Genomic DNA, 14,295 nt, shown 5'->3' with positions numbered 1-14,295 from the left:
ATTCGACATTGAAGAGAAGGAAAAATGGAACAAGTCAAGGAAGACAGTCTACGGTTGTTGGTGATACTGAATCATTGGGGAATATTTCCCATTTTAGGCAGCCCAGTGGACGTAAGTACCCAAGCATGGCCTTCAGGCCTGTAAATTGGGTGCATGGGATTCATATTGGATCAATTGGATCCACCTCCTTTTACTACCAACTGTACAGTCATCACCAACCATTCACATGTGAGACCTTTTGAGAAGACAGCCCAGTCAACTCTGACTCATTGGGGCAGTGTTTCCCAATTTTATGCTGCCCAGTGGGTGTTAAGTCCTGTTTCATGTCTGAGCATGTTCTTCGGGCCTATAAGTCCTGATGTATGGGGTTTGTACCCGATCCATAGGATCTAATGCATAATAAAATCACACCATCCCCGGCTGCTCAGCCGTTCCAAGATGGGTACCTTTTCACAGAGTCGATACAGCTATGATTTACGGGGAGCTTAGTGACAGGTCTATCTGTCTAACTGTAGCATTCGCGACATGCCCTTTCTATGACGGAGATTTAAGTGAGAAATCTTACTGTCCAACTAGGCCCTTGGAATGGTCAGTACCAGTGATAGCCACACTGTCTTTCATACTACCAGCTTCCAGGCTAACCATTCCCTGAGCAAACCAGCCAGCAGGCCAGACTTTCATATGTTCACTGCTTTCAACAAGGGAGAGCTAGTGACATTTTCATTTGGATGGAATTAAGTTTTCATACTGTGTGGTATGTCTTCTCCAGAGCTGCAAGTAGACCCAGTTGGGCCTCAACGCACAGTGAGTGAGACGGAACTCCTTCAAATCCACCATCCAGATCCTTCACATCTTACTCAGATCCGACCATGGAACGGACTGAACTTTAGCTTTCAAGCTGCCATCAGTGACATTTGTAGTGTTAGAATGCCCTCCAACCCCTACCGCTATTCTAAAGCATCAGTACATCTTGATGAGGAGGAAGAGATGCCTTCAGTACTGATCTCCCAGCACTTGACAAGAATATAATAGCTGTTCGTATGTCCGCTCATTTGTTTATAAGGTGGACAAATGTGCTCCATGCTCGTTAGAGTTGGTTTGGGATGTCATTGCACCTTCTTCATTGTTGGATTTTGCCTCATAGGCACCTTTCATACTCAATGGACACACCCAGCAATAGCCACGCTTGGAAGGTGATGGCCAGGATTGCTAGGGTCATTGACCAGGGCTGCTCACCATACCATAGCCAATTCTCTGATGGATGCGGCCAATTTACGAAGTGTCACATGTCTGCGATCCATATCTCTCGTTCCTTGTCATAACCTCCCTTTCCAGACGACCTTGTTTGGGTTATTGCTGCTTTGAACAAAGAATAGACGAAGTTTGAAGGCAGGCAGCTCAGGAACTACCCCTCCACCTCGCCACTCCACCCACACGGGTGTTTGCAACCACTTAATGTGAAGGGATGTTAAGCGGCCTCAGGACGGGATCTCAGTCATATGTGCACCAATATTGATCATTAGGAAGCAAGCATACAAAGGCCGTAAGAAACCAAATTTTGAGCTCACTGGATCTTTCTATTCCCTCAGAACAGGGTGTGTGTTTGAGTGATCCATGTCATTTGGAGGGGTTGTGGGTTTCGTTTATCAACAATCCCCTCCTGTCCCCACTTCAAGGAAGCACCATCTGATTGGGAGAAGGATGCTTTTCTCTAACAGGAGAAAAGGTCACTCATCAAAAGGCTGTGGAACTTGCGCAAAGACCACAAATCCCCAGGGTTTTATTCAAGGTTATTTCTTTTTCGGAAAGGAAACAGCAAGTAGAGATTCATCATCGACTAAATTTGCCTCAACCAATTTAAGATGGAAATGCAAGATCAATCTGTTTCCCCGTTCGATAGGACGAGTATGCTGTCAGTCTCGATCCGATCGATGCATATTTTCACATCCATATTCAACCTGTGTCATGAACATTTTCTCCAATTTTGCTTACCCATCACAGTTTATCAGTTCAAAGTTCTCTCTTTGGCCTTAACCTGAGCCCTTTAGGCTTTTAATGAGATTATGGATTACGTCCTCACCCAGTTTCGATCGACATCATCTACTACGACAGCAATGTACCTGGATGACCAAATCCACAAACATATGGTATATACTATTCTACCCGAAGTATCTTTAAAGAAACATATTTTACTTGAATATGGTATCCATTCATAAAACCTTAGAAGAATAAGAGATGGAAGGAGTTACATCCCCTTACCCCGCAGGGGCCATCTCTGGTGCCCTAAGGTATCTGAGGCAGCTTCTACATAACCTGACTGAGGAATCAATTCCATCTGGCAGGAAATGCTTCTAAAGGGAAATTTTTTTCCCTCCCACAGATCCAGCAAAAGGCATTAAGTCCTGTTGTTAAGAAGCAGTCAAACAACCCTAGACTGTTGTTAAGAGGCAATCAAACAACCCAGGACTGTTGTTAAGAAGCAGTCAAACAACCCAAGACTGTTGCTAAGAAGCAGTCAAACAACCCAAGACTGTTGCTAAGAAGCAGCCAAACAACCCAGGACTGTTTTTAAGGAGCGCTCAAACAACCTGGGATTGTTGTTAAGAAGCAAACAACCTGGGACCATTGTTAAGAAGCAGTCAAACAACCCAGGAAGGTCACCTGTTATGCTACGGTTATAGTTCCTACCAGGTAGAATTGTGCATTTTGGGAGGAAGTCAGGGTTCTACATCACTCTTGGGTGATTCGACCAATCCTATCCCTATTAAAATTTTAAGAGACACAGGAGCTTCTCAGAGTCTTTTATTGTCAGGTACTTTGCCAATTTCTGAGAAGTCTTCTTCTAATGAGAGTGTTTTATTCAGGGAATAGAGTGCGGCTTTGTTAATGTTCCTCTCCATTGTGTAAATTTGTCATCAGACTTAGTCTCAGGACCTGTGACAGTCAGAACAGTGTATGCTTTAGTGTCCGCCCGTTGAGGACATTCATTTATTATTAGGCAATGACCTAGCTGGAGACAAGATCGTGGTTAATCCACTTGTAACTGAAAAAGAATCCCCTGATTTATTCCTAGCTTGTGCAGTTACTATGGCAAAGCTCTTGAGAATGATGTTGATAAGGAAAGTATTCCTTTAGCTGACACATGTATTGGTCAGACTTTTGATGAAGTCACTTTCACTCCTTGCTTGGATCAATCAGAAGGTACTGATCACAGTGATCCTCTTTTAACTACTCATTCTCTTTATTCCAATCAAGGTGACCAACGACAATTACTTTCATCGAACAGGAAATAGATCCTGAGATCTCCTGTTTGTTTCAAAGGGCCATTAGTGAAACTGAAGCCACTTAAGTTCCTGTATGTTATTTCATTAAAAATGGAATTCTTATGAGAAAATGGAGACCTCCCAAGGTACCTGCTGATGATGAATGGTCAGTGAACTTTCAAATTGTAGTTCCAAAACCTTACAGACAGGAAATACTTAGTCTGGCCCATGAAACTCCTTCAGCTGGTCATTTAGGGATTAATAAGACTTATTCACAAGATCTTGACTCACTTCTATTGGCCAAAAATCAAAAGTGATGTTAGTAAATACTGTAGATCTTGTCATACTTGTCAAATGTTTGGAAAACCTAATCAGAAGAAACCTAAGGCTCATCTGCAACCTATTCCTGAATTTGACAAACCATTCAGTAGAATTATGGTAGATTGTGTTGGTCCCTTACCTAAGACCAAGTCAGGTAACCAGTACTTGTTGAACATTATGTGTGCATCAACAAGGTTTCCAGAGGCAATTCCTTTGAGGAATAGTAGATATGATATTGACATCAGCCACATCAAGGGAAAAGATAATTTAACAGCAGATGCACTTTCCCCGTGTATAGCAATGTATTATTTCATGTACACTGTGTAATTTATAAGAGTTCTTTTTAAGCTCGTATAATTCTTCTATGGTGAAAAGAAAGCTTTATCATATAAATCTTTTTCTTTATGGGGTGAAGTGTTATGTATATTTGATTTCATTTATATTTAATTTGTTTGTAAGTTTTAAAATCTTATTTTTTATTTAATTACATGTCAAAGTAATGTAATTTTGTCTTCTAGGAATTTGATATTTTCCAGAAATTAGTTTGACCCAACTGTTTAATAGTAAGCACCGAACTTTGTATCTTTTGATGACCTAGTTCCTGACCTTGGATGAAAATCAAGTAAACTTTTTTTTTATAATCCGTTCTTAATGTGTGAATGATAATAGTAAAATTGAGGCTGACTGGGACTATGTGCCTTTAGACAAATACTTCTATGCTGTTCTCAAAATTCTGGAGAGTTGACCCTCACCCAGGAATCTGTTTTGCATCTCAAGTTACTGTATAACCTTCGTCTATAAAGTAATCAGTCGGGCTTCTAAACACTGGGACATAAAAGTGTTTCTTTTGTTCTGACAGTTTGGAGTTACATTTAAATTTTTATGCAGATTATTTGGATTCTAGAAGATTAATTCTTTTTCCTGGAAATATTTGAGTGCTCATACAGATTTCTTGGACAAAGACATTTATTTAAATTTTATTTGGAAATTCAAACACCTGAATATTGTTTGTGAATCAGCAAAGAACTGTAGATGCTACAGCACCATACTGACTACAGTATATGCCATCGCCTTCCATTTTGGATTTTTCGTTGGGACTAGAACTTGAATTCATTAGAACATTTCATTACTACAACTTCTAAAATTTAATTCATGGATTTTTTTTGGATTTGATTATTACAACCGTAAGTTCTCCTGTTTTCATTTTGACTGTTTTTCCAGGGAAATAAATTATTTGTTAACTTTTTCAAAGCTTGTTGTTTTCACTCTTGCCTTTGTTACTGTTTATTAGAGCCTAAACACCTAGCATAAGATTAGTGACATCAAAACTTGAATTTGTATGTGAAGTGGGAATGTGCTTTTCACTTGCCAGCGACATTTCTTTTATTCTAAATTTAAACTCCCCTTCTTCCTTCTCTCTTTGCATTTGCACCTGTCTCTCTCCCCCTCCCTCTCTCTTTCTTCCTTTTCTAACGGCATTTGTTTCTCCTCTTTCTGTAAATGCACTTGTTCTTTTCATAACTGTATTTGTCTATCTCTCTTTCTTCCTTATCTAATTGCATTTGTTTTTCTTCTTTCTGTATCTGCATTTGTTTATCTTCTTTATCTTTCTGAAGTTCCAGCTTCCTTAACTCTAATTTCATTTTGTATTTTAATTTTAATTCCTTTACTTTTATGTCACAGTCTGATAAAGACTTACTGATTGAAACCAAAGGACTTTTTATCCAAAACGTTCTTTTCTACCAAATACTGAACCAAAATATTTTTCATTTTTCGCTTCATTAAGGAAGCTTTTGTCTCAAAAAGATCCTTTTCTGGCAAGTTGAATCAATTCATATTTTTTCAAAAGGTCTAATTGTTCCTGGGTAGGATTTAAAATAAAGATTTCCACTTTTGATGACATTGTAAAAAAAAACTTGCAGATTTTACTAAATATTTCAAAAATGTAAAATAATACTTAGGATTTAAAAGATTTAAAAAAACCTAGGGGATATTAAATTTCAAAAGACAAAGTTTTCTGAAATATTTTATCCAAAATTAATATATCCCGGACAAGCCCCCAATTTTCTTTGTTACATTTTAGGCTCTATAAAACAGCAAAAAGAAAACAGTGAAGACAACAAACTTTGTAAAATTTAATTTAAAAAATGTCAAATCCAGTAAATAAAATTACATTACAATAGCATGTAATAAAAAAAATTTAAACTAAGAAACAAACAATTAAATTAAATCAAATATAAATTAAATCAAAATATACATAATATAGGAAGCTCTCTACTTTATGAGAGCAATCTTCAGCTGTAGATGGGGAGTCATAGAAGTCTGTGGAGTTTCATGCAACCTGTAAGCTGCAGTTGATAGCGATGATGGTTGAGGATGGTATTGGTTTACTCGCAGTAAAGAGACCAAAGCTTTGGGACAAATGGATCTGCAGGAAATGATAAGGCTCTCAAGAGATCCATTAGCAAACTGGAAGGGGTGGGCCATAATGGTTTCCTTGACTATTAAATGGAAGCAATCGAACCAGATATACATCAACTTAATGCCATGAGATACACTGTTCCATTTTTTAATCATTATTCAATATCACTATGCAAGTTAAATAATTCAATATTGCTGTACAAGTGAAGATCAACAATACATACATCTTGCTTGTCGATGAAACATACATTATCATATTTTTGCATAAATCCTATACATTGATGACCTTTGGTGATAGAATCACAAATTCATATTTTTGCATTTATCCTATACATTGATGACCTTTGGTGATAGAATCAAAAATTCATATTTGTGTATAAATTCCAATCATCCATGGTGATAGAGCCATACAGCAATCATATTTTTTTATTATAAGTTTCTTATCTTGATTCTTGTTTATGTACTTGCTAAGTTACATATTCTAATTAGTTCAATTTAGCAGTGATATAATTTATGTATATCAGTTGTTGAACTCAGTACACATCATTCTGTTAAATCCATTGTTGGACATTATACACATGAGTATAGTGTCAGATCTGTTCATCATTCAATTACCTTATAAATAAACCTCTTTCATGAAATCACTTTCAGTGACTTTGCTAAATCCAACTGCAACCTGGCTTCATCCTATTAAACAAAAACTATTCTGCATGATTACAATCCTAATTATCTGTTTTTAAATTTCATATCCTGTTTAATGAATACGACATAAATCCATTTCACCAGGAAAAAATATTTTAAAGTGCATGTTACCAATAGCCCACATAAATTAAAAAATAATTATTAGGATGTGTCAGCATAAATAAGGGAAAACAATTTCATGTACAATACCACTGACACTGACAAGGATGATGTTAACAAGAAGTGTGTGTGTGTTTGATTTGAAGTTTTAATGCAGCTTTAACAATTTTTCAGTCATACTTATATGATGTCTGCAGTGATACATAGAAAGTAAAAGAACACATTTTTCATTTATTTATATTATGATAAAAAATGAATTCAAATAATGACTCACAAATGATTAGTTACATGCTGTATATGATATGACATTATCTTCGTAAGTTTTGAAATAAAACAAATGCAACCTTGGGTATATTATACAATTTTCAGAGATGTTTATTATTTTCATTGTTTTATTTTCCTAAGATTCATCAATGAACTGGCATGCATTATTATATTTAGCAGATCAACTAATAGCATCCCAAAATGTAAAAAGTAAAAAGAAAATACCAATAACATCAATTCTTTCCACAGTTCCAATTACTAAATCCTTTTAACTACACTTCACTTTTGCTTAACAATTGTGGGGGTGGAGGTAGGGGATATTTTACTTTTTCCATGAAGCTTTCTTTAAGTTTCTTCTGTGAAAAGATATATTAAAAACAAGTACATAATACATATCAATCCTATGTTTTCGTCACAGTAATTTTCAATCAGGAAATTATCTGTTTATTTCATGGATAAACATGTACTTCAAAATATTGTTGTATTCTCTTGGCTTAGGTATATGCACAGTGTACATGTATTAAGTGAATTTCTAAAATATTCCCAGATGAGCAGTTTCATTGATCACATGGTTCTGTCTTTTAAAATAAAAATAAGCTGCTCTTGCAGAAAGATGGCACTGGTGTGTTTACATCACTGTATCCAGACCTTGTTGGTAGATGCCACTGGTGTGTTTACATCACTGTATCCAGACCATGTTGGTAGATGGCATTGGTGTATTTACATCACTTTATCCAGACCTTGTTGGTTGATGGCACTGGTGTGTTTACATCACTATATCCTGACCATGTTGGAAGATTGGCATTGGTGTGTTTACATCACTGTATCCAGACCATGTTGGTAGATGGCACTGGTGTGTTTACATCACTGTATCCAGACCTTGTTGGTAGACAGCACTGGTGTGTTTGCATCACTGTATCCGGACCTTGTTGATAGATGGCATTGGTGTGTTTACATCACTGTATCTGGACCTTATTGGTAGATAGCATTGGTGTGTTTACATCACTGTATCCGGACCTTGTTGGTAGATGGCATTGGTGTGTTTACATCACTGTATCCAGACCTTGTTGGTAGATGGCATTCATATGTTTACATCACTGTATCCGGATCTTGTTGGTAGATGGCACTGGTTGTTTACATGACTGTATCCGGACCTTGTTGGTAGATGGCATTGGTGTGTTTACATCACTGTATCCGGACCTTGTTGGTAGATGGCACTGGTGTGTTTACATCACTGTATCCAGACCCTATTGGTAGATGGCATTCATGTGTTTACATCACTGTATCCAGACCTTGTTGGTAGATGGCATTCATGTGTTTACATCACTGTATCCAGACCATGTTGGTAGATGGCATTCATGTGTTTACATCACTGTATCCAGACCATGTTGGTAGATGGCATTCATTGTTTACATCACTATATCCAGACCTTGTTGGAAGATGACACTGGTGTCTTTACATCACTGTCTCCAGACCCTGTTGGTAGATGGCTACTGTTGACTTGGATTAGGGAGTCAGCTGAAAGCTGTACATGCTGATGACTGCTTTGTGCATTTATTGGTGTTACTTTGTTTATAAGTCTTTATCCAGACTCTGTATAATTACAGCTGAAGGGCAAAATCAGTCTCAATGTTCAAATAGTCCACAATATTTGCAATGTATCCAGACCTTTTACATTTCAAATTAATGGCTGCAGATAACCTGGCCATAGTCAACTTTCATGAGGAAGCTGCTGTTTCTGAAGACTGGTGGATGGGTTTTCTGTACTTGCACTGTATCCAGACCCTGTACATTTTAAGCTGACGTCCACGGTTGACCTGAAGTCGTCTGTCAATCAGGTTCTGATCTTCTACCAATCCTGCTCTTGTGAACATCTCCCTTAGCTCATCTGCATAGAAAATTGAAATTCATAGAAAGGCTTCCATGAAAAGTCCATCACTCACTCTCTCTCACTATATGACATCTAATAGGAAGATTACTTACTACAGGGCTTTTCCAGTTAAAGACAAACCAGGAAAATAAGCATAAGTATTAAACTGGAAAAGTTAGATAAATACATGTACATGTGACATATCTGAGAATGTGGGTATGTGAGAAGCCTTGTGCCAGTAGCTTCTTGTGGGTCGGTGGTTCTTTCCAGTTTTCCCAGGTTCTTCTTCCACCATGTATACTGGCCACCATATATAGCCTATCTTGTGCTGAAATATGACATTAAACCCTACAAAAACAAACAAAAAACAACTATTTATGTTGCTACACTATGGTCCATCAGTCATTATGTTACACACTATGCTCCATCACTCTCAATCTGTATACTACTTATGTTACTACAATATGATTCAGCACTCACTTTACATATCATGCTACACTTACACGAGGAAAATTCTCTGTATCAAAAGGCATGTATGCACAACTTGATAAACATGTGTATGAATTATGGTACAAATACCTTGAACAGTTTGAAAGTCATGATCCAAAACCAAAACTACTTATAGACAGACATACAGATTCATATAATTGTAGTTATTCCCCCTGTATTGCATACCTGGGGTTAGCAAGAAATGAAATTTTTTGGAAATGTTATATGATCGATGTGAAGTTAAAAGGAATTTATCATGCTATCTGCATCCTTTGTATAATTTCTGAAGTACTTAATCACGGATTGTTTCTGTCGAAATTGGGAAATCCCACTGAACACATTATTTTTTTTAGAAGCTGTTACAAGGATTTTATATTTTAGTAACAGTGGGTATACTTGATATTTCTGTACCAACTGTGCAAATTTGAAAGGAGTGTAGTCCAAACTTAATCTGTCAAACTTTATCAATTTTGAGAGGAATTCGATTAAAGATTTCTCCACTCTCAGTAATGGTAGCCACATCTGATGGCAGATTGTGATCATCTGTCGTACCTACTAAGTTAAATTCTGCTGAATCCGGTCAACGGTTTTTAAGATGTTGCATAAAGATTTTTCTGTTTTATTAATGGCAGCTATACATGATGGCAGATATGCATTGTATGCCCCTTATAACTTAAATTTAGTTAAATCATGTTCAGTCATGTCGATGTTTATGGAAGCCATTTTAAGTTATTTTCTATTTTTAGTAACGGTGGCCATATTGGAGAGCAGATCAGCATCATGTGTTAAAACTTGAAAATCTTTCATCACAAACTTATTTCCTTCATATTGGGCATTTCCTGAGATTTTTCAAGATTTTCCTGTATTTAGCAAGAATGACCATATCTGATGGCAGATTGGCATCATTTGTATAAACTTTGAAGACCTCTGTGCCATGATACTTTCTATCTAATTTGGTCATATTCTGCTGAGCAGTTTTCGAGAAGTTGTTTAAAGGTTTTTCTATTTTTAATAATAGCAGTCAAATTGATGGTAATTCAGCATCGGTTGAGAACCCTCTTTACCAGGATGCTTTATGACAGTTTGGTCAAATTCATTTAAGTGGTTTTTGTTAGAAAAAGTCACTTAAATGTTTTTAATTTTAGTAATGGAGGACATATCTGAAAGAGAATTGGAATCCTTTGCATAAAATTTAAAGGTCATTATACTTTCTCTTTAGGTTGGTAATGGTAGCCATATTTAATGGCAGATTACAATCATTTGTAAAAATATGTCTTCATTCCTGGATGCTTTTTGTAAAGTTTGATCAATTTCATTTCAATGGCTTTCCCAAATCAACACCATAGTTATCAAAACCACTCAAAATTATGTCAGATCATTCATAATTCAAAATTTCTTCAAAATACCTCTCATTTTTTCTAAGTAAATTCAATGAAATCAGAGCCTTTTTTGTAGCCAAACCTCCATGTAAAGACATTTTGAAAGATTTTGACAAATTCTGAAGCTGCCATTGCAAAATCCTTGGTACCATCCTGATCCAGTTACCAGATAAACCTTCAATTTTTACTGCAGAAATTACAGCCATACTCAAAACTTTGAACTATGTTGAAACCTCTCGGGTTAAAAAAATCATTATTTCAGATTCCCTTTCCACACTCAAACCTTACACTATCTTATATCTGGCAAATTATAAATAACCCCTGATATTAAAGAGACATGATGTTTTCATACAATCTGGGGAAAGCATTCTGTACTGTTGGCTATCTAGTCACACTGATAGATAATGGGTAGATAAAGCAGCCAAAACTGCACTGCAGTCACCAATCTCCAAATTGAAGATTCAATATGCTGACTTCAAATATTGAATAAATTGGCATGTTCATCATATTTGACAAAATATATGGGACAAAATCTCCAGAAACTTATTTAAAGAACATCAAACCCATTACTGAAGAGTGGCATCCCTTGTACCAAATGAAACAGAGAGATGAGGTTGTATGGTGCCAAGCACTTATTGGATGCACATCAGACTCGCACAGATATCCTAAAGAGTGAAACATTACCAGAATGTGTATCCTGATAGTGTGCTCTTGTCGAGTGTGACACTTTCCACCATGTGAGAAAGAAGTATTTTGATGTGAAGTGTTTGAAGAAATTGTACAAGGATATACCACCTTAAATAATTTTGGACTTTTGGACTTTACAGTTTACACAAAAAGTTTTAATCATTTATTAATGATTTCACATGTGTTGCCTTTATCTGTTGCTTGATATACATTTTTAACAGAATTTTCCCACCTTTACAATTTATATTATATCCTGATGTACTTATTTACACATTTTTTTGGAAGGGTTTATCTTCCAAAATTGTTGTTCAATTCACTTTCACATTTCTGGAACTTAACCTTTTGTTGATACTACATAGCCACTTTGTGATGAGGTGCCATAAAACATTATCTGATGCAGACTGAAATTTGATACCCCAAAGAAATATTTTGATTGTATAGTGTATCTTAATATAACTCTCACATCATCGATATGTATGATTGGTTTGCTAGTCTCTGTCGCTTCAATATTTCTCAATTTCCAATTCTGCAATAACAGTGACAACCATGGCTTAAAAACTGATATGAAATTGAATACATATAAATTAAATAGTCCTTGTTTGGTAAGCTAAAGCATGGTAAATCAGAATAATAGGAACCAGTCAGGGTCACTTTCCATGAAATCATTTATGAATTTATAGCTGACAATTCAGTGTGTGTTTTTGGATTTTTAACAAATTTAGTCATACTGCAATGATGTCTGCAGGGTGGCACTGATGTCTAGCACTGGGGCATCATGCCACAGACATGTAGCATCATGTCCCAACCATTCACATTATCCTGACACCAGACAGACCAGTCCAAAAAAAACCATCTTAATGCTGAGCACCAAGCAAGGCAGCTGCTAGCACCATTTTTATTAGTCTTTGGTATGACTCGGCCAGGGTTTAAACTCATGACATCCCACATCCAAGGCAGATGCTCTAATCATTAGGCCACCAGAGCAGTTGGCTGACAATTCACCACTGCAAGGTGACTAGTTGCTTATGAGAACAAAGAATTTTGCTTTTAATATAACGTATCAAATATAATGTTTTAATTTACATGTTTATCCACTTTGAATCAAAGTCCTCAAAGAGCTAGATAAAGATTATCATATTGTTTAATCACAGGGTTTTTTTGTGCATCACAGCAGAAAAGCTTGGATATATTTATAGATAAATAATTTACCTTGGGTGAAGAAGAACACTCTTGTTCCATCTCCTCTAACATAAAAGTTCTCTGATAAACAGCGCCCTAAAAGCAGAAAAAAACCATGCTGGATAATTTTATCCACAAAACCTATCATATGTAGCAAATACAAACCGCAAATAAAAGAAATATTAACTAACAAACATTCTTCTATGTATCTCAAATAAATGCAAACCAATGTTCATATGAGAAGGCAAGTAATTTTTCAAATTAAATAGCAAATTGGTGATTGAACTTGAGCACTTTTTGGTTGTTTTTTTTTCTGAGTGAGCCAAACAAAACTACAAAATGTTCCGCAATATAAGTCCAAAGTCAAATAAAAAAACTGATGATGGTAAACAACATCTAAAAAGCAGCCATTTTTGTTGTAAGATAACTAGGCTCAATTCCAAGGTTATGTCAGGCAATAACTGACATAGCACCTGCACACACCTCCGTAAGCACACCCTACTCTTTCTGGTAACAACTCATAAAAAATTATCCTCTTTTAACTGCACATTTCTTCATCCAAGTGTGCATCACGAGGAAAGCAGTTGCAAAACCCTGCCTAATACATCAGGATCTACTTCTTGCCTACCACCCAATTCTTATTTCATTACCAATAAACTCCAAAGGTTAAATCAGGTCTTAAAAACAGATTTTACATGTAATTTATTCAGTATGATCATAGTGAGAGATTATATGAACCTCCAAAATGGAGACCACTCAATGTAAAGGGTGATAACTCTTCCAGTACTTGTGACGTTCACACTGTTTATGGCATCATTATCATAGTTTATTGGTGGCGCTCTACAGTTTCGCATTTTGCATAGGGTTAGAATTTTAAACAAAAAAGAATTTCCCCAGCTTTCCTCACTGGTTATACTGGCTATTTAAAAAAGACCTTGTATATCTTAGGTATAATTCAAAGAACCTTTAATTCCCTTTATTTTGGTGTATGATTGATGGGTGTAATATGGGTTATAAAGTATACAGCTTGGCCTTACTCCAGATGTGCACCTTTAAAAACGTTCTAGCTCCACTTGGTCATTTTCACTTCCTGAACTTCAGAGGTAAACTGTATAAAAAAGAGCTGATAACTTTTTTTTACATTTTATATATTTGGTAATTCAATTCATTCATTGCACTTTCAGAAGCTGGTATTGTCTAGTCTGGCAAAATCATTTTCCCTATTTTAATTGCTGCTATGGATAGTGTACTTTAGACTAATTCAGACTGATTTTTTAGCACAAGGGAGCAGTCATTTTAGTTAGCAGTGTGCTTAGATCATGTACAATTTCCAAAAGTACAATAAACAAAGAAATATCATCCACATTACATTAATGTAGCACAGAAGAATGCCAACATTCTCTCCATTGTGCATATTTTAAATGCAAACAACTTCACCTTACATACATCACTCTCTCAAAAGTACATAACAACTGGTGAGCGCCCCTAATGTGAACTTTAAACTCACGAAGGGGTCATGGGAATCCAGTTGGTAATCATCATACTCATAATCACAGGGTAATAGGCTTGATGTATCATCTGCCTTGGTGTGTCCTTGGAAACTGCGCTTAGTTTCCATGCC

General features: G+C 36.2%; 1 protein-coding gene across 3 annotated transcripts in view; it reads right to left on the bottom strand.

Annotated features, from left to right (window-relative positions):
* Positions 1 to 5,706: 5,706 nt before the first annotated feature.
* Positions 5,707 to 14,295, bottom strand: part of LOC149779466 (tRNA N(3)-cytidine methyltransferase METTL2-like) — a 32,681-nt gene continuing 24,092 nt past the window's right edge. For all 3 annotated transcript variants that reach the window (XM_089940153.1, XM_089940151.1, XM_089940150.1), the window contains 2 exons: positions 12,705 to 12,770; positions 5,707 to 8,958 (listed from right to left, as the gene is read on the bottom strand). In XM_089940153.1, coding sequence (XP_089796279.1) covers positions 8,789 to 8,958; positions 12,705 to 12,770 — 236 coding nt within the window. In that variant the 3' untranslated portion in view covers positions 5,707 to 8,788. The remainder of the gene's footprint in view (positions 8,959 to 12,704; positions 12,771 to 14,295) is intronic.

This window comes from Sinohyriopsis cumingii, chromosome 17, assembly GCF_028554795.1.
Source record: "Sinohyriopsis cumingii isolate HCF-2022 chromosome 17, ASM2855479v2, whole genome shotgun sequence".
In the NCBI taxonomy this organism is placed as follows: Eukaryota; Metazoa; Mollusca; class Bivalvia; order Unionida; family Unionidae; genus Sinohyriopsis; species Sinohyriopsis cumingii.
The sequence above is the reverse complement of the archived record's forward strand: the minus strand, read 5'-3'. Positions and strand labels throughout refer to the sequence as shown.